Below are 18222 nucleotides of genomic sequence, written 5' to 3'. Positions count from 1 at the left end.
CAATTTATAAAAGAAATATAACAGCCTTTAGACATATGAAAAATCTTCAACTTTTATTAGTAAGCCAAGTCCATGAGATTTGTAAATATTTAAAAGACTGATAACACCCAGTTTTGGTAAGAAGTCAGGGAAATAAGCATTCTTGTGCACTTTTGATGGGAATACAAATTAATTTAAACTTAAAAGGACAATTTGACAATGTCTGTCAGTTTTTTAAATGTATGTGTCATTTGACCCAATAATTTTATCCTATGGGAATACTTATACATACGTGTATGTCAGTGAATGTTTATTATGCCATTGTTTATAATGTTCATAAACTGAAAACAGCTGGTTGGCTGTCAGTAAAGGATTGCTTAAATAAAGTAGGTACATCTTTCCAAGATGAAATGCTTTGCAGCCAGTGTAAAGAATGGATCCAGGCGGGTGCGGTGGCTCATGCCTGTAATCCTGCTCATGCCTGTAATCCCAGCACTTTGGGAGGTCAAGGTGGGTGGATTGCTCGAGGTCAGGAGTTGGAGACCAGCCAAGCCAACATGATGAAACCCCATCTCTACTAAAAATACAAAAATTACCTGGGCGTGGTAGTGCATGCCTGTAATCCCAGCTACTAGGGAGGCTGAGGCAGGAGAACTGCTTGAACCCAGGGGGCAGAGGTTGCAAATGAGCTGAGCTGAGATTGCACCACTGCACTCTAGTCTGGGTGACAGAGCGAGACTCTTTCTCAAAAAAAAAAAAAAAAAAAGGTTGGATCTCAGCACTTTGGGAGGCTGAGGTGGGAGGATTGCTTGAGATCAGGAGTTAGAGACCAGCCTGGACAACAGAGTGAGACCCCTGTCTCTACAAGAAAGAAAAAAGGAAAGAATACAGAGAGCTGTATGTACTGAGTATGGAAAGTTGTCCTTTGGGTATTTAATTGTGGAACAATGTGAGATAAACTTGTTTGTAAGTCAAAAACACTTCCATATGTGGAGATAGATTTGCACGCTGTGATGGCAAACAAAAGGGTAAAAGGATACATGACACACTTAACTGCAGTCAGTTGGTGAGTGTGAGGGCACAAATGAGGAAAAGTAAAAGACTTTCACATTTTCTTCTATCTCCTATGTTTGAATATCAGTGAGCTTAAATAAGCGATTTTTTTAAGATTTACTAATTAAAAAAAACTTATAGAAGTGGCATATGTACTTTATAGAATATTAGAAACTACAGCAAGCATAAATTAAAAATGAAAACTTCACCATCCCACTTGATGGAGATCACTATAGTTAGCACCTGTGCTAACCATATAGGTAATAGGTTTCTAAATATTCTTGTGCACATTTATATAGAATTGTTTAGCTGAATGAGATCATATTATACATACTGGTTTCAGCCTGCTTTCTTCAATCAGTAGTTCTCAACTTTCTATTTCTGTAAATTTTCATCTCAAATATTCAGACTTTTTTTTTTTTTTTTTTTTTTTTTTTTTTTTTGAGACAGGATCTTGCTCTATTAGCCAGGCTGGAGGCTGGAGTACAGTGGCGTGATGATAGCTTACTATAGCCTCTGCCTCCTGGGCTCAAGCAATCCTCCTGCCTCAGCCTTCTGAGTAACTGGGACTAAATGCGAGCATCACCGTGCCTGGCTAATTTTTGTATTTTTTGTAGAGATGGGGTTTTGCCATGTTGCCCAGGCTAGCCTCAACCTCCTGGGGTCAAGTGATCCTCTGACCTCAGCATCCTGAGTATCTGGGACTATAAGGCGCATGCCACCATGCCCTGCTAATTTTTTAACTTTTTGTAGAGATGGGGTCTCACTACATTGCCTAGGTTGGTCTTGAACTCCTAGGCTCAAGCGATCCTCCTGCCTCAGCTTCCCAAACTGTTGGGATTACTGTGTGAGCCACTGCACCTGGCCTGAGGGCGTTTCTTGTTTCATCTTTCAGGCTGTTCAGCAAGGGACCATCAAGTGCAACTTTTCCGGGGTTGCCTTGGGCGATTCCTGGATCTCCCCTGTTGGTAAGTCTGACATTTTCAGGCATTTCTTCACTCCCCTTTGCCCATGCTTTCCTGGGACTTTGGGCTGTGTTGTCCAGATCAAAGAGCTAAGCAGCAGAACGTTCTGGGCCCTTAGAGAAAGTGTTTGCTGCATCCAAGAAATATAGGGACAGAGCACCTACCATGGACCACTAAGGGCTGAACTGAGTTTTCTTTAATTATCACAACAAAAGGATCAAATTTTACATTTGGAGGCATTCTGAAGACTCAGAGAGGTCATGAAATATGCTCTCTGCAACATAGGATGAGTGGCCTAGTCAGGATTCAAATCCGGGTCTGTGCGGCTCAGTACAAAGGCAAATCTGTTTTGTCATCCGCCCCCTCTACTTCCCTGATGCTGACATAAGCATTTGGTGTGAAATTTCCATCTGTTATGCTTATTGATGGCAAGACAAGGTTATCGTCTGGTCTTGCAACTCAGAGGTGTGCAGTTTCGTAATTGAGCATCCGTGTTGCGAGCATAAATAAGAGTTGTTTATGTTGCAGACACCCAGGGTGTGGTTCCAGACATCTGAAACAATCATCCTGGTGGCATTCACTCTAACACAGGATTTCTCAGCACTATTGACATTGTGGGTCATATAGTTCTTTTTGTGGGAGGCTGTCCTGTGCATTGTAGGATACTACCAGCAGCATCCTTGGCCTCTACTCAAGAGATGCTAGTAGACCCACTCCAGTGTGACAACCAGAAATGTCTCCCTGGGGAACAAAACCAACCCTGATTGAGAACCATTGTTCTAACCTAACCAAACGTGATTTTCCCCAGGCAAAACCAAACTCCGGAGTTAGAAATCAGAAGAGAGGCTGCCTAGGGGCAAGGGCGGGAAATAAGCATGAAAGGGACATGAAGGAACTATATCTTGATTGCAGGGGGTGGTTACACGGGCATATGCATTCATCAAAACTCTTCCGAAGGTACACTTGTGATTTGTGATTATGGCTCAGTTTTTAAAAAATAATCATTTATAAAAGGTAATATTTCGGCCGGGCGCGGTGGCTCAAGCCTGTAATCCCAGCACTTTGGGAGGCCGAGACGGGCGGATCACGAGGTCAGGAGATCGAGACCATCCTGGCTAACACGGTGAAACCCCGTCTCTACTAAAAAATACAAAAAAAACTAGCCGGGCGAGGTGGCGGGCGCCTGTAGTCCCAGCTACTCGGGAGGCTGAGGCAGGAGAATGGCGTGAACCCGGGAGGCGGAGCTTGCAGTGAGCTGAGATCCGGCCACTGCACTCCAGCCTGGGCGACAGAGCAAGACTCCGTGTCAAAAAAAAAAAAAAAAAAAAAAAAAAAAGGTAATATTTCCCCCTAAAAGGTAGGGATTCGCTTGTTACAGAGCCATGTTCCCAATAACCATTACAACTTGGAACGGTTATTTCTTGCCCTCATGTTTGCCATCTGCAGGGTAGGACTGAAGTAGCATAAAACTGAGTCAGCATGAAGACGAGGGCTGCTATTTGTTTATCTGTTTTTCCTTCCTGGGTGGATCTCATAGGACATCATAAAACTGCAAAAGCCTAGGTCAGCAGCATGAGAGTTTCTTGTCAGATACTGCTCTTTTGTTCAAGTTGATGACAAGACAAAGTCTCCAGCGGGTCTTGGCAACCGAGAGGTGTGCTGTTTCATAACTGAGCATCCTCATTGGGAACACAGATGAGAGTTGTTTATGACTCAAAATTACGATGCTGGCCCTCTCACTTCCTCATGGGGTCTTCTCAGTTTCACGATAGCACTAAGTACTTTGCATGTGCTAACTTCATGTAATCCTTACAACAATTCCATGGGATGGATGCTATTGTTATCCTAATTTTGTAAATATGAAACTGAGACTCAAGAGAGGTTAAGCAACTTTCTTAGAGTCACCCAGCTGAATGGTAAAACTGGGATTCAAATCCAGGCAGCAGGTACTGGAATCCAAGCAACCTAACCACCTTGCTACACGGTCTCTCCAAGATCAGTAAGCTTTGCTTCCTGGCTTTGCAAGTGTTTTTCCTCCTGTTTGGAATCTACCTTTTCCTCCTTGCCGTGACCCACTTTACCTTATGAATCTGTTTGTCTGGATTGTAATCCATCCTTCCAGATCCACTTTAAGTATTGCTCCTCTATACCAGAAACATTGGTTTTTGAGGAAGAAGTATTGTTAATTTCCATGAACAATTGTTAATTGCTTGCTAAGTAGTAGATACTGTTCTAGGTGCTAGGCAAAGACACATAGATATGCTCCTGATCTTCAAGAAGGTCTTGATCTGCACTGTCACTAAGCCCGTGTGACCATGTCAGTATGGTAACCACTTGCCACATGTGACTATATAAATTTAATTATAATTTTTAAATACAATTTCAGTTTTTCAGTGGCACTCTCCACACCCAAGTGCTCCATAGACACATGTGGCTATTGGCTAGCATTTTGGACTGCACGGATATGGAACACTTCCATTACTGCAGAAAGTTCTATTGAACAACGCAGGCCTACTTCAAAGGTTGGTAAACAAGGGCCCATGAGTCAAGTCTGCCCTGCCGCCTGCTCTGGTAAATACGTTTTTTTTTTGTTTTTTGTTTGTTTGTTTGTTTGTTTGTTTTGAGACAGAGTTTTGCTCTTGTTGCCCAGGCTGGAGTGCAATGGTGCGATCTCGGCTCACTGCAACCTCCGCCTCCCAGGTTTAAGCGATTCTCCTGTCTCAGACTCCTGAGTAGCTGGGATTACAGGTTCCCACCACTACACCTGGCTAATGTTTTCGGTATTTTTAGTAGAGATGAGGTTTCACCATGTTGGCCAGGCTGGTCTCCAACTCCTGACCTCAGGTGATCTGCCCGCCTTGGCCTCCCGAAGTGCTGGGATCATAGGCGTGAGCCACCGCACCCGGCCGGTAAAGGTTCATTTACTGTCTGTGGCTGTTTGGAGACTGTAAGAACACAGTTGAGTAGTTGCAACCGAGATAGGCTGGCCTACAGGGCCAAAATTATTTACTATCTGCCCTTTTACAGAAAGGTTACCAATCTCTGGCCCAGATCAAACAGGAAGTGGGATGCATTGGAGAACTGCAACCAAACCTGTTTCAAGAAACTAAGGCACAAGTTTGAAGGTTAAGCCCAGGAGGTGATTAACAGCTAGGCCACGGAAGTCCTGGTGTGCCTGCATTTCTCACAGTGTACTCTAAAAGAATACCAGTCCAGGCCAGGCGTGGTGGTTCACACCTGTAATCCCAGCACTTTTGGGAGACCAAAGCGGGCGGATTGCTTGAACCCAAAAGTTCGGGACCAGACTGGGCAACGTGGACTTAGTTCCTGCAGAACTAAGACTACTTGAAACCTACTTTGAGACACTTTGCCTTAAGGAGCCATTGAATACTTTTAAGCTAAGGAGAGACATACTCAAATGTGCTTTGTAAGTTGAGGTCCTTGATTCTTTGTTGGCGTGTCTTTCAATAGCACTTGTCTTACCTAGTGATATAGTATTTAATAGTTGTGAGCTTGTCTAAACCAAGGTCAACTACTGTTCTCTTTGAGGACAGGCATTATGTTACTCACAGTTATATCTTAAGCTTTTGCTGCCTCCAGACCCTTAGTAAATTCTCAATGTGTTTGTGGGATGGGAATGAGCCAATTGGCAATATAGCCACTTGCGTTGTTGCAAACTCATTAGTCATCTTCCTTATTTAGCTCCTTGGCAGAACCTAATATCTCCAAACTGGAGGAGCAAATAAGATGCAGAGCAGAAATGTGAGGGTGGAGAAATATTTTAAGCTGTCAAAAGGCCTAGAGGTCCACAGATAAGAGCCTCCACCTGCATACCTACAGCCTGCCTATGGGGATGCTGTCACCGGCAATGACTCACTTGCTGGGCCAGTATCAGGCCAAATTAATGTGCCATTATTCTTAAGAGTCAACAGACAGGCCCTCACACCCTCATCCCACCTTCCAGCCACTGTGTCATCAGCCCGCCTCCTGCATGGGTGCAGGTGATTTGAGGAGCCTTCCAATCCAAAGCTACCAGGTTTCTTGCTTCTGTCTCTTTCTTCTTTGGAGAGAAGACAGTTAGGTTTGTCTTTGGAAAGACAGAGGTATGACATACTTGATTTGTACATATGTGGTTTCCTTTAGATTCGGTGCTCTCCTGGGGACCTTACCTGTACAGCATGGTAAGTAGATATACATCTGCGCCCTGCGGGTAAACAACCCAGCCGATCTCTTCCGGCTGTGACCCCAGGAAAAGAGATGCTGGATGAGTTTGCCTATGTGGATGACACTGCTCTTTAGGGACTACTCATCCATATAGAGTTGGAGACCCAAAGCAAGAGCTTGCCTCAGGGACAAATTGAAAGAAAATCAGCACACATCACTTTTTTCCAGATACAAGAAACACATTTTTCCAATTCCCTAAATTGTTATTACAAAAATTTTCAAATATGCAGAAACGTTGACAGATCACTGTGAATACCTTCTTAGGTTCAGTTGACAGTTTGCCGTATTTCCTCCAATAAACATGTGGCTTGTAACAATATACTTTGATATGTGAGCTTCTGTTCTCCTTCCTTCCCCTCTTTCTCCTACCCCTACCTAACTGCAGCAGCACCAGATTGATGTTCCCAAGTAAAGCGGGTCTTTTTGCTCTTGGTTTGCATTCCAGTCTCTTCTCGAAGACAAAGGTCTGGCAGAAGTGTCCGAGGTTGCAGAGCAAGTCCTGAGTGCCGTAAATAAGGGGCTCTACAGAGAGGCCACAGAGCTGTGGGGGAAAGCAGAAATGATCATTGAACGGGTAAAAAGGGGACAAACTCAGAGGCCAGCATGCTTGGCTTTTTCTGGTGGGTACAGGGTACGTTGTTGGTATTGTCAAACTTGGGGTCTATCCTGAGCCTCCCCACGTATCTGCAAATGATTACATGCTAGATAATACATCTCTTGGGTCTGAGCAGTGATGTAGTGGCTTCTTACAGAGTCAGAAAGCCACCCAGGCCTGCAAGACTTGCTTGTCCTTGACTAAATGTATGGATTCTATTTAAAAAAAAAAAAAAGACCATCTTGCAGAGGTAAGTGTGTGGAGACAACAGATTCCCTTATTAGGACCCTTGCCAACCAACATTCTGACTCCAGAGAACCAGAAGGAAAGAATGCGCTGGCTAAGGACTGGGAGTGTAGGCCCTTCTGCAGCTCTGTTCTCCTTATAAATTAACACCTAGGCCCTTGGTTTTTTTCCCTGCGGGGCCTGATCACTGCTCATATGAAATGCTTACCACTCCAGGGAGAGTAGGCTGACACAGCTGGTTTCTGAAACTTCAGAGCTGCATTTCTTTCTTTCTTTCTTTTATTTTTTATTTTTTCCTTTATTTATTTATTTTTTTTTTTGAGACAGTCTTGCTCTGTCACCCAGGCTGGAGTGCAATGGCGCAGTCTCGCCTCACTGCAACCTCTGCCTCCTGGGCTCAAGTGATTCTCCTGCCTCAGCCTTCCGAGTTGCTGAGATAACAGGCATGCGCCACTGCACCCAGCTAATTTTTGTATTTTTAATAGAGACAGGGTTTCACCATGTTGCCCAGGCTGGTCTTGAACTCCGGACCTCAGGTGATCCACCCACCTCAGCCTCCCAAAGTGCTGGGATTACAGGTGAGAGCCACTCCACCTGGCCTCTTTCTTTCCTTCTTTTTTTTTTTTTGAGACCAAGTCTGGCTCTGTCAACTACACTGTAGTGCAGTGGCCCGATCTCGGCTCACTGCAACCTCTGCCTCCTGGGTTCAAGTGATTCTCATGCCTCAGCCTGCAGAGTAGTTGGGACTACAGTTGAGCACCACCACGCCCGGCTGATTTTTGTGTTTTCAGTAGAGAGGGGTTTCACCATGTTGACCAGGCTGGTCTCGAACTCCTGGGCTCAAGTGATCCACCCACCTCAGCCTCCGAAGTGCTGGGATTACAGGTGTGAGCCACCAGGCACAGCCAAAGCTGTATTTCTTTCTGATCCAAGCAAATTTACAAAATTAAAGCTGTCCTTGGATAAGATAAAGAGCCATGTGCCTTTCTGTTTGGCAGCTTTGATGATAGGAAAACAAAACAAACAGCCAAATAAACTTTATATTTCAGAACACAGACGGGGTGAACTTCTATAACATCTTAACTAAAAGCACTCCCACGTCTACAGTGGAGTCGAGTCTAGAATTCACACAGAGCCACCTAGGTGAGTGAACCTTGAAGTTATTAGTCCCTGCCTCAGCCTCCATGCAAAAAGAAACCTGTTTATAAAAAAAACTTTATTAACGTATAATTTGCATGCCATGAAATTAACTCATTGTAAGTGGTTTTCAGTATATTCCCAGAGTTGTGCAGTCATTGCTACAATCCAGTTTTGGAGCATTTCCGTCACCCCAAAGAGATCCCACGTGTCTGCTTGCAGACAGTTCTCATTCCCACTCCCAGCCCCAGGCCACCACTCATCTGCCTTCTGTCTCTCTAGATTTGTCTCTTCTGAACATTTTATATAAATACAATCACACAATAGTCTTTTGCACTGGCTTCTGTCACATAACATGATGTTTTTAAAGTTTAGAAACCAGCTTCCATACACCAAATTACAACATCAATTCAAGGCTGAATTTAGTCGTCTTTCAGCCAACCAAGAAGCGTATAAAGGCTGCAGGATACCCTAGGTTCCACTTCCTAGGTGATTCCCTTTGGTCATTCTGGAGAATCCCAACAGCCCCCAGGTCTATAGAGTGTACAGTCAATACTATTGGGTTGGTGCAAAAGTAACCATGGTTTTTGACAGGTTTCAAAAACAATTAACTCACAACCAGTGAAGCGTTATTTCCCTTCCCACCCAGCTCCCTACCAACCCCTTATTTTGAACCAATTTTGACAAATCTATTTTTTCCCTTTTTTTTTTCTTTTTTTTAAGAGTTGGGGTTTCACTCTGTTGCCCAGGCTGGAGTGCCATTGAAATTTAGAAATTTTGCCATTACTTTTAATGGCAAAAACTGCAGTTACTTTTGCACCAACCTAATACTAAAGCCTCTCCACTTTCAGTGTGTTTCTGACCTTCTTCCTCCCGCTGGGGGTGAATCAAGGTGACGCTTTCCCTCTTCCAGCTGAATCTGAAACTCTCCCTCTCGCTGTGCAGCATCCCCAGCGGCTTGGTAAAGATGTCCTCATGGCCAGGTGCAGTGGCTCACACCTGTAATCCCAGCACTTTGGGAGGCTGAGGCGGGCGGGCAGTTCACGAGGTCAGGAGATCGAGACCATCCTGGCCAACATGGCAAAACCCCGTCTCTACTAAAAATACAAAAATTAGCTGGGCATGGTGGCGTGTGCCTATAGTCCCAGCTACTCGGGAGGCTGAGGCGGGAGAATCGCTTGAACCCGGGAGGCGGAGGTTGCAGTGAGCCGAGATCGCGCCACTGCACTCCAGAGCGAGAGAGAGACAGAGCGAGACTCTGTCTCAAAAAAAAAAAAAACGATGTCCTCTTGTCCTTACTTCCAGTCCTTTGACTCACCGTCTACCAATTTGGTTTTAGTTCGTCTTTGTCAGCGCCACGTGAGACACCTACAACAAGACGCCCTAAGCCAGCTCATGAATGGCCCCATCAGAAAGAAGCTCAAAATTATTCCTGAGGATCAATCCTGGGGAGGTACTTATGCGACCTAATTAAGTGCCGTTTGTAGAGTTATGGGGAGAAAAGAGGTGCAAATTCAGAGACCTGAATTTGTAGGATGGGTTTTGTTGTTGGTGATGATAGGTTACAGGTAAACCATATTACTATCCACATTTTGTAGGTGAGCAAATAGACATAGAGACAGTAAATGACTTGTCAGGGCTGTGAGGGCTGGATGCAGTGGCTCACGCCTATAATCCCACCACTATGGAAGACTGAGTTGAGAGGATTGCTTGAGGCCACAGTTGAGCAACACAGTAAAACCCCCATCTCTACAAGAAAATAGAAAAATTAGCTGGGCGTGGTGGCTCACGCCTGTAATCCCAGCACTTTGGGAGGCTGAGGCGGGCGGATCACGAGGTCAGGAGATCGAGACCATCCTGGCTAACACAGGGAAACCCCGTCTCTACTAAAAATACAAAAAATTAGCCAGGCGTGGTGGCAGGCGCCTGTAGTCCCAGCTACTTGGGAGGCTAAGGCAGGAGAATGGCGTGAACCCGGGAGACAGAGCTTGCAGTGAGCCGAGATCACACCACTGCCCTCCAGCCTGGGCGACAGAGCAAGGCTCTGTCTCAAAAAAAAAAAAAAAAAAAAGAAAAAAGAAAAATTAGCTAGGCATGGTGGTATGTGGCATATAGTCCTAACTACTTGCTTGAACCCAGGAGTTTGAGGCTACAGTGAGCTATGATTGTGTCAGTGCACTCCAGCCTGGGCAACAGAGAAATCCTGTTTCTTAAAAAAGGGAAAAAAAAGATTTGTCAAAATTGGTTCAAAATAAGGGGTTGGCAGGGAGCTGAGTGGGGAGGGAAATAATGCGTAATTGGTTGTGAGTTAATAATTATTGAAGCCTGGTATGGGTACATCGGAGCGTTGTACACTACTCTTTTGTATCCATTTGAAATTTTTCATAATAAAAAAGCTACATCCAAGGCCACAGTTGGTTGCAGATGAGATTTCGTGCCAAAGGTCCTTGCAGGATGTCAGACAGCCCAAGTGACCAGCTCTCTCTTGCTGACCTCCCCAGGCATCCTGACGCTAGATGTGGCCGGGCATTACTGCATTCTGGTCTCAAGGCTGTGGTGAGGAAATGATGAAATCCTTAAGAGACCAGGGCCAGGTAGAAATCTTGGATAAGTTCCTACTTTATTCCTGTAGGGAGGCCTTGAGCAAGCAGAGATCTCAGGTTTCTGAAGGGAAAACACTCCGAGCTAAAGAGGGTTTTGTTTCATGTGTGTTCAAGATACCCCAAGGATATGGGGTCAGTGGTCCTGTGGCTGCTGCTGGGAGCCTACGATTTGCGGCTGCTGGGAGCTTTCTCAGGGGACATGGGTCCTCCTCTCCCAACCTGCAGTCACCAGAGGGCTCATTCTATCCCTGGTTTTTTCATTACTCCTGACTGCTGAGAGAATGTTAGAAATGAAGAAAAATTAGCTCAAATAAAAAGAGCTGGGTGTGACTGGGTGTGGTGGCTCACGCCTGTAATCCCAGCATTTTGGGAGGTCGGGTGGGTGGATCACCTGAGGTTGGGAGTTCGAAACCAGCCTGACCAACATGGAGAAACCCCGGCTCTACTAAAAATACAAAAGTAGCTGGGTGGGGTGGCAGACGCCTGTAACCTCTGAAAACTCTGTCTGAAAAACAAGAAAAGAGTTGGGTGTGGTGGTGTGCACCTGTAGTCTCAGCTACTTGGGAGGCTGAGGTGGGAGGATCGCTTAAACCTGGGAGGTAGAGGCTACAGTGAGCTGAGATTGTGCCCCTGCACTCCAGCCTGGGTGACAAGGTGAGACTCTGTCTCAAATAAATAAATAAATAAATAAATAAATAAATAAATAAAAATTAAATTAAAAAAAAAAGATTTCTTATCTCTTAGGACAATGAAGAAGAAAATGGTATGTTGCTTGTCAAATGCCTCCTTGGCAGTGAGTAGCGAATAATGGTGGCTGCCACTGTTATTGCTGTCATTCAGTGTTTTGATAATGCTGATGGGCAGGAGCCAGCGAGAGTGTGCTCACTAGCTCCTGTCTTGCCTGGGGCTTGTTATTCATTTGGCTTTCCTGAGGGCCAGCTCTGAATTGGTTTAGGTTTGATCTGGTTTATTATAAGGTAGGCCCACTTGTTCAGGACTTGAAACTTGGCCCTGGTGTTATTCAAAAAAACAGGAAAACTGACATTGGCCCAAAGCACAGTTTATTCCCTGAGTGTACCAGCCTAATGAGTATTTCCTGGGTCTCTCCCTCCCTGTTTCCTTGGACAGTAGCCTATTCCAGGTGTCAATTCCTCATTAAAGATGGCGCCTGCTATCATCTCAAGCTCTCAAGAGAATGGACCACATGAGCTATTTATGTGTGCCTTACACCTGACCAGTCGGCACAAATTTCTGGGTTGGTTCATCCCTGTTTGTGAAGCATCTGTGCATTCAGTCGTTGTTCGGTGCTGGAGCCCAAGATGCTCTGGGCTGAAAGGTATCTCCTGTTTTGGCAGATTCCAAGCTACTCCCACTTTCTCCTTCCCCATGTGCAGGCCAGGCTACCAACGTCTTTGTGAACATGGAGGAGGACTTCATGAAGCCAGTCATTAGCATTGTGGACAAGTTGCTGAAGGCAGGGATCAACGTGACCGTGTATAATGGACAGCTTGATCTCATCGTAGATACCATGGGTAGGAATTGACTCTGAGGGGCACATAGAGGCAGTTTTATGGGTTCAACTGGAAGGGAACTGGCCTTGGACATGTCAGTCTTGGGGTGGATGATGTTGACATGCCAGGAGGAAGGCCATTTCCCATTACATTCACCTACCCCTGACCTTGATTATTCAGAGTGGGGAGCTGCATGTGGCTGTGACCCCTCAGAAGCCTGGGCCTATCCGGGTTTGGGGTTCCTTAGGTATGATTAAAGAAAAGAACAGCACCTGTCTCTACCACAAAACTTAGACATTTTCCTGGTTGTCGGGCAAGTGCACTATTTAATTAAGGGAAAGCCTCATTTTTGTGCGACATCACAGTCGATGTTGACCACTGCAGAGTGAATTAAAACTAAACCCTAATGACTGTAACCCTGAAGACCCAGGGGAAATGGTCTTTGTGGAATCCCGACTGCTGCCCTATCACCTACCACCTATTTAATTTGCTCACTTCCAAATTAAATAGGGCCTGGTGGAGGCTCAGAGACAGGTTCCCTGACCTGGCAGGCTAATTGAGGCACAAGGTCTGACGGGTGTGATGCGCCTTGTCAAACCAGAAGGATTGAATATTTTTGTGACTGGTAAGCAAGGGACACCAAGGACAATTTGGAAAGCTGCTGCATTGCTCCATGAACAGCCCAGGTGATCCTTATCACTATCTCATTCCTGACATTTCTCAGTCCTCCTCACGGGCCTGTCTGCCTCCAGAGGTCCCCAGTTCCCTTCCTAAAGAGCAGATGGCAGGGAGAGATACAGAGGCAAAAGCAGTCAGGCTTTGCAGCTGTTAGGTTTCTCCCAGCAGCCTAGGTTTCACTGGGAGTCAGAAATGCAGATGCTCAGGCCCTACCCTGATCTTCTGAATCCGAGTTTGCATTTTAACAAGATCCCGAGTGAGTTTCATGCATACTGCAGTTTGGGAAGCACCAACTTTTAGGACCTCGACTTTTTTCCTACTGTACCCAGCTGTTCATGCCAGGCCTTTCTCTTTGTCCTTCTCACCAGGTCAGGAGGCCTGGCTGCGGAAACTGAAGTGGCCAGAACTGCCTAAATTCAGTCAGCTGAAGTGGAAGGCCCTGCACAGTGACCCTAAATCTTTGGAAACGTCTGCTTTTGTTAAGTCCCACAAGAACCTGGCTTTCTACTGGATTCTGAAAGCTGGTCACATGGTAAGAGACAGCTTTTGTTCCAGACTTAAAAATCATCCTGAGAGGGAAGCCACAGGCAGTTCTATGTCTCTGTCCGCTGCCCAGGCGGGTCTTGTAAGAAGTACGAGGGCCCGAGGGCCAGGTGTGGTGGCTCATGCCTGTAATCTCAGCACTTTGGGAGACCAAGGCGGGTGGATTGCTGGAGCCCAGGAGTTTGAGACCAGCCTGGGCCACATGGAGAAACCTTGTCTCTACAAAAAATATGAAAATTAGACCAGGCACAGAGGCTCATGCCTGTAATCCCAGCACTTTGGGAGGCTGAGACGGGTGGATCGCTTGAGCTCCAGAGTTCAAGACCAGCCTTGGCAACATGGCGAAACCCTGTCTCTACAAAAATTTACCAGGTGTGGTAGCACACACCTGTAATCCCAGCTACTTGGGAGGCTGAAGCACGAGAATTGCTTGAACCCAGGAGGCGGAGGTTGCGGTGAGCCAAGATAGCACCACTGCACTCCAGCCTGGGCAACAGAGTGAGACTCTGTCTCAAAAAAGAACAAAAATTAGCCGGGTGCGGTGGCACATGCCCATGGTCTCAGCTGCTCAGGAGGCTGAGTGAGGTGGGAGGATTGATTGAGCCTGAAAATTAGAAGCTATAGTGAGCCAAGATCGTGCCACTCCACTCCAGCCTGACAGAGCGAGACCCTGTCTCAAAAAAAAAAAAAAGAAAGAAAGAAAGAAAGCAAAAGAAAAAGAAAGAAATACTTAGGGCTTGGGAGTGTTTTGAGTTTCCTAACAAAATTCCGCTATTAGCACTAGGCACTGCGAGCACAAGGGTGAGTGGTGCCCAGTCCCTGTCCTCAAGGAGCTTGTGGTCTAGAGACAGACAGGCAAGGAGACTGTCAACAGCATGGGGTGAGCAATGCTAAGAGGGGGCTTGGCCCAGGGAAGGGTGCCCTGCCCAGGCTTGCAGATCTGGAAGATTGTGCCCCACGTGATGCATAGGAGTGATTTAAGGAAAGAGGAGGAGGTGGGGAGCATGGAGAACAGTGAATACAAGGTCCAGAGGAGCCTCAGACGGCGAGGCCTTGGAATGGACACTGGAGGGAGGTGACTGCAGAGGGGAAGTTTTCATACCACACTAAGGAGTTAAAACACCAAGCAGGGGTTTTAAGTAAGGGAGTGAAATTAAGAGATTTGTCCAAGAAATACCATCCTAGCAGTAGAGGGCATGGGGCAAGCCTGGGGCCAAGGACCAGTCAATGAGGCTGTCAGGTAAATCCAGAAAGGAGGAAAGTGGATGGATTTGGTAAAGTGTAAAGAAGGGAAAATTGGCAGGACTTGGTAATCATTTGGGGTGGAAAAATACTGAAGGGTGGCTTGCAGGTTTCTGCTCCAGCATCGTGGTTTGGGATGGAGGCAATTTGCACAAGCTAAGTTTGAATTGCCTATGGAACAGAAGGCAGAAGAAGAGCCTACAAATGAGACTGAGAAAGGAGCAGCCAGATAAGTGAGAAGAGAGACCAGGGATGCATGGCATCCCCAAAGCAGGGAGGGGTCCGTAGTGTCAAGTGAGAACTCAGGGGAAGGGTTGGAACGTGAGTGATGATGTGCTTACACCGATATCCTTGGCACCTGCGTTGGTGAGATGTTTTGGTGAGGTGGCAAACTCAGAAGCCAGAATGTAAAGACTGGAGAAAATGAATGAGTAGTGAGGAGAAGAGACAGCAGCTTCCTTTAAGAAGCCAGAGAAAGCAGCCCACTCTTAAAAGACACTTAATCTAGGCTGGGTGTGGTGGCTCACACCTGTAATCCCAGCATTTTGGGAGGTGAAGACAGATGGATCACCTGAGGTCAGGAGTTCGAGACCATCCTGGCTAACATGGAGAAACCTTATCTTTACTAAAAATACAAGAATTAGCTGGGCATGATGGTGGGCACCTGTAATCCCAGCTACTCAGGAGGCTGAGACAGGAGAATCGCTTGAACCTGGGAGGCGAAGGTTGCAGTGAGCCAAGATCGTGCCATTGCACTCCAGCTGGGGTGACAGAGCGAGACTCTGTCTCCAAAAGTAAATAAATAAATGAACAAACAAATAGACTTAATCTAAAGGGAGAACAAACAAGGTAGCAGGGCACAGAGGGAGAGGGCATTATTTATGGCTCTCAGGATTTGAGTACCTTCAATATTGACTTAAAAAAAATTAGGAAGTCTTAGAGCAAAGCAGTGTTACGGATTGAGTACCCCTTATCTGAGATGTTTGGAAACAGAAATGTTTCAGATTTTTAATTTTTTTGGATTTTGGAATATTTGCATATCCATAATGAGATATCTTGGGGATCAGACCCAAGTCTAGGCAATGGAATTCATTTATGTTTCATATACACCTTGTACACATAGACTGGAGGTACTTTTGTACAATGTTTTAAATATTTTTGTGCATGAAGCAACGTTTGTGTGCATTGAGTTATTAGAGAGCAAAGGGTGGCTATTTCAGCCACCCATGGCTCTTCAACCAATCTGTGGCTGTTGAGCATCATATCATTTCTGACTCCAAATGTATATGCTGCCAATAAGCAATCTTTTTCTTGCACATAGTCACACATAAGTACTTCACAGTAAGACATACAACATACCATTAATACAGTGGAAAAATTGTGTGTTCAGAGTAACTGAGCAGTACAGTAGCATCACCAGAATACCTGTGTCAGCTGCTAGACAACAGCAACAGCAAGCAATAGCAGCTTTCAGTCTCTACCTACAATGCTGTGTTTTGATTAAAAGGTTACTGTACTGTAACCCCCTTGGGGATGCAGAAATAAAGTGTGTGTTGTGCGCCTGCATTTTGAATGCAACCCCCCATGGGGCAGGTGTGAAATATTCCACTTGTGGCCTCATGGTGGCACTCAAAAAGGCTGGAATTGTGGAGCATTTTGGATTTTCCAGTGAGGGATGCTCAGCCTGCACTAGAGAGAAGTCCCTGGCGAGGCTGGTAGGAGGGCATGGAACAAGCCAACCACACTCTCATGTACTAGAGTTCAGGTCCATTTCCTCTTGGTGTGTCACATATAGAACAACGGACCAGTTGGGGACAGGCTTAAAATAGCCCTTGAAGACTGTTGCTAAGTCGTCCCCAAACCACTTCCCCTTTCATTAATTAAATGACATTTTAGGATGCCCTACCGTGCCTGTGCTTCCTGGGGACTCTTGTCAGAAGAGTCAAGGATGGGTGTGCCATAGAGAATCATGGGGCCAGGGAATTGCAGAACAGGGAGACCATATACTCCAACCCCCTCTGTGTAGGGGAGAAACTGAGGCCTCTGCCCTTCCCCCTTTTGATGCTGTGTGGGAAGGAAATTTTAAAGGACTTATTCTAAAAATCTGGGGGAAAACAAAAGAAAGTTGAATAACAATGTGAAAATCGGATCCCATCCAAAGGGCCCTGTTTGTTTTTATTATTTGTGGCTCTCTCCTGTGAGCTTCCTTCTCAGCCATTTGTCTGTTCTCAATCCGGGATCCCTTCTAGACAGACTCCTTTAAAATGTTTGGAATCTTCCTTCTTCCTTGAACAGGCTAGGTCTCAGTATCATGAGCATGACCCTTACCAAGAAATCAACAGATCAGCCCCATATGGAGTAGAAGGTTCTTGCCTTAAACGCTGACTTCTCCAGGTCCCTGCCACCCAACCCAGTCAGGGCCCAGAAGAGCTTTCATCCAGTGCAGGAGTCATTTTCAGGAAGGACCCTCTCTCAGGGATGTGCCCAGGTGTCTGCACAGGTTGCTGTCATAGACCTGGCTCCCTTTTGGGAGCAAGGTTTCAGGATGTTGCCTCTGACCCCAGTCCTAGGAATAGCACCAGGAGCACTAACTCAGATGTTGTTTTTTTCTAGGTTCCTTCTGACCAAGGGGACATGGCTCTGAAGATGATGAGACTGGTGACTCAGCAAGAATAGGGTGAATGGGGCTGGAGATGAGCTGGTTTCTTTGGCCTTGGGGCACAGAGCTGAGCTGAGGCCGCTGAAGCTGTAGGAAGCTGAAGCTTTAGGAAGCGCCATTCTTCCCTGTATCTACCTGAGTGATCAAGAAGGTTCTGACCAGCTGCCGCCGAGGATAAAAATCATTGTCTCTGGAGGCAATTTGGAAATTATTTCTGCTGCTTAAAAAACCTAAGATTTTTTTAAAAAATGGATTTGTTTTCATCAAAATGAAGGGTGATAATAGATTATTACTTTTTCTTATGACAGAAGCAAATGATGTGATTTATAGAAAAACTGGGAAATACAGGTACACAAAGAATAAATCAACACCTGTATACCCCCTTCCCAGGGTTACCAATTTAGCATATGTCCTTGCAGATTTTTTTTTTTTTTGCTATATATACATATATATTTTTTACCAAAATGAATCATTACTGTATGTTGTTTCACTATTTGTTTGACATATCAGTATATCCAAAACACCTTTTCATGTCAATAAATGTTCCTCTATAACATTTTTAATGGCTGTGGAGCATTCTACTTTATGGTTATATGCTAGTTTATTTACAAAATTCCCAATTGCTTCGGACAAGTATAATAATTTCTAGTTTGTTGCTATTATACACAGTGCTCTGTTGATTCACCCTGATAGTTAGATTTTTTGTACCTCCTTATTTTCTTAGAATAAATTCATAAAAGTGTAATTATTTAGTCCAAGGATTGCCACATTTCCTTAAAATCAAAAT

At 45.4% G+C, this 18222-nt stretch overlaps 1 protein-coding gene across 4 annotated transcripts in view; it reads left to right on the top strand.

Annotated features, from left to right (window-relative positions):
- Positions 1 to 17998, top strand: part of SCPEP1 (serine carboxypeptidase 1) — a 30005-nt gene extending 12007 nt beyond the window's left edge. For 2 of the 4 annotated variants that reach the window (XM_077968844.1, XM_077968845.1), the window contains exons 6-13: positions 1928 to 2000; positions 6141 to 6178; positions 6667 to 6841; positions 7548 to 7640; positions 9539 to 9652; positions 12197 to 12334; positions 13360 to 13523; positions 17390 to 17998. In XM_077968844.1, the coding sequence (XP_077824970.1) occupies positions 1928 to 2000; positions 6141 to 6178; positions 6667 to 6841; positions 7548 to 7640; positions 9539 to 9652; positions 12197 to 12334; positions 13360 to 13523; positions 17390 to 17452 (858 nt within the window). In that variant the 3' untranslated portion in view covers positions 17453 to 17998. 4 annotated transcript variants of the gene reach the window in all.
- Positions 17999 to 18222: the final 224 nt, after the last annotated feature.

The sequence above is a fragment of the Macaca mulatta genome, chromosome 16 (genome assembly GCF_049350105.2).
Source record: "Macaca mulatta isolate MMU2019108-1 chromosome 16, T2T-MMU8v2.0, whole genome shotgun sequence".
NCBI lineage: Eukaryota > Metazoa > Chordata > Mammalia > Primates > Cercopithecidae > Macaca > Macaca mulatta.
The sequence above is the reverse complement of the archived record's forward strand: the minus strand, read 5'-3'. Positions and strand labels throughout refer to the sequence as shown.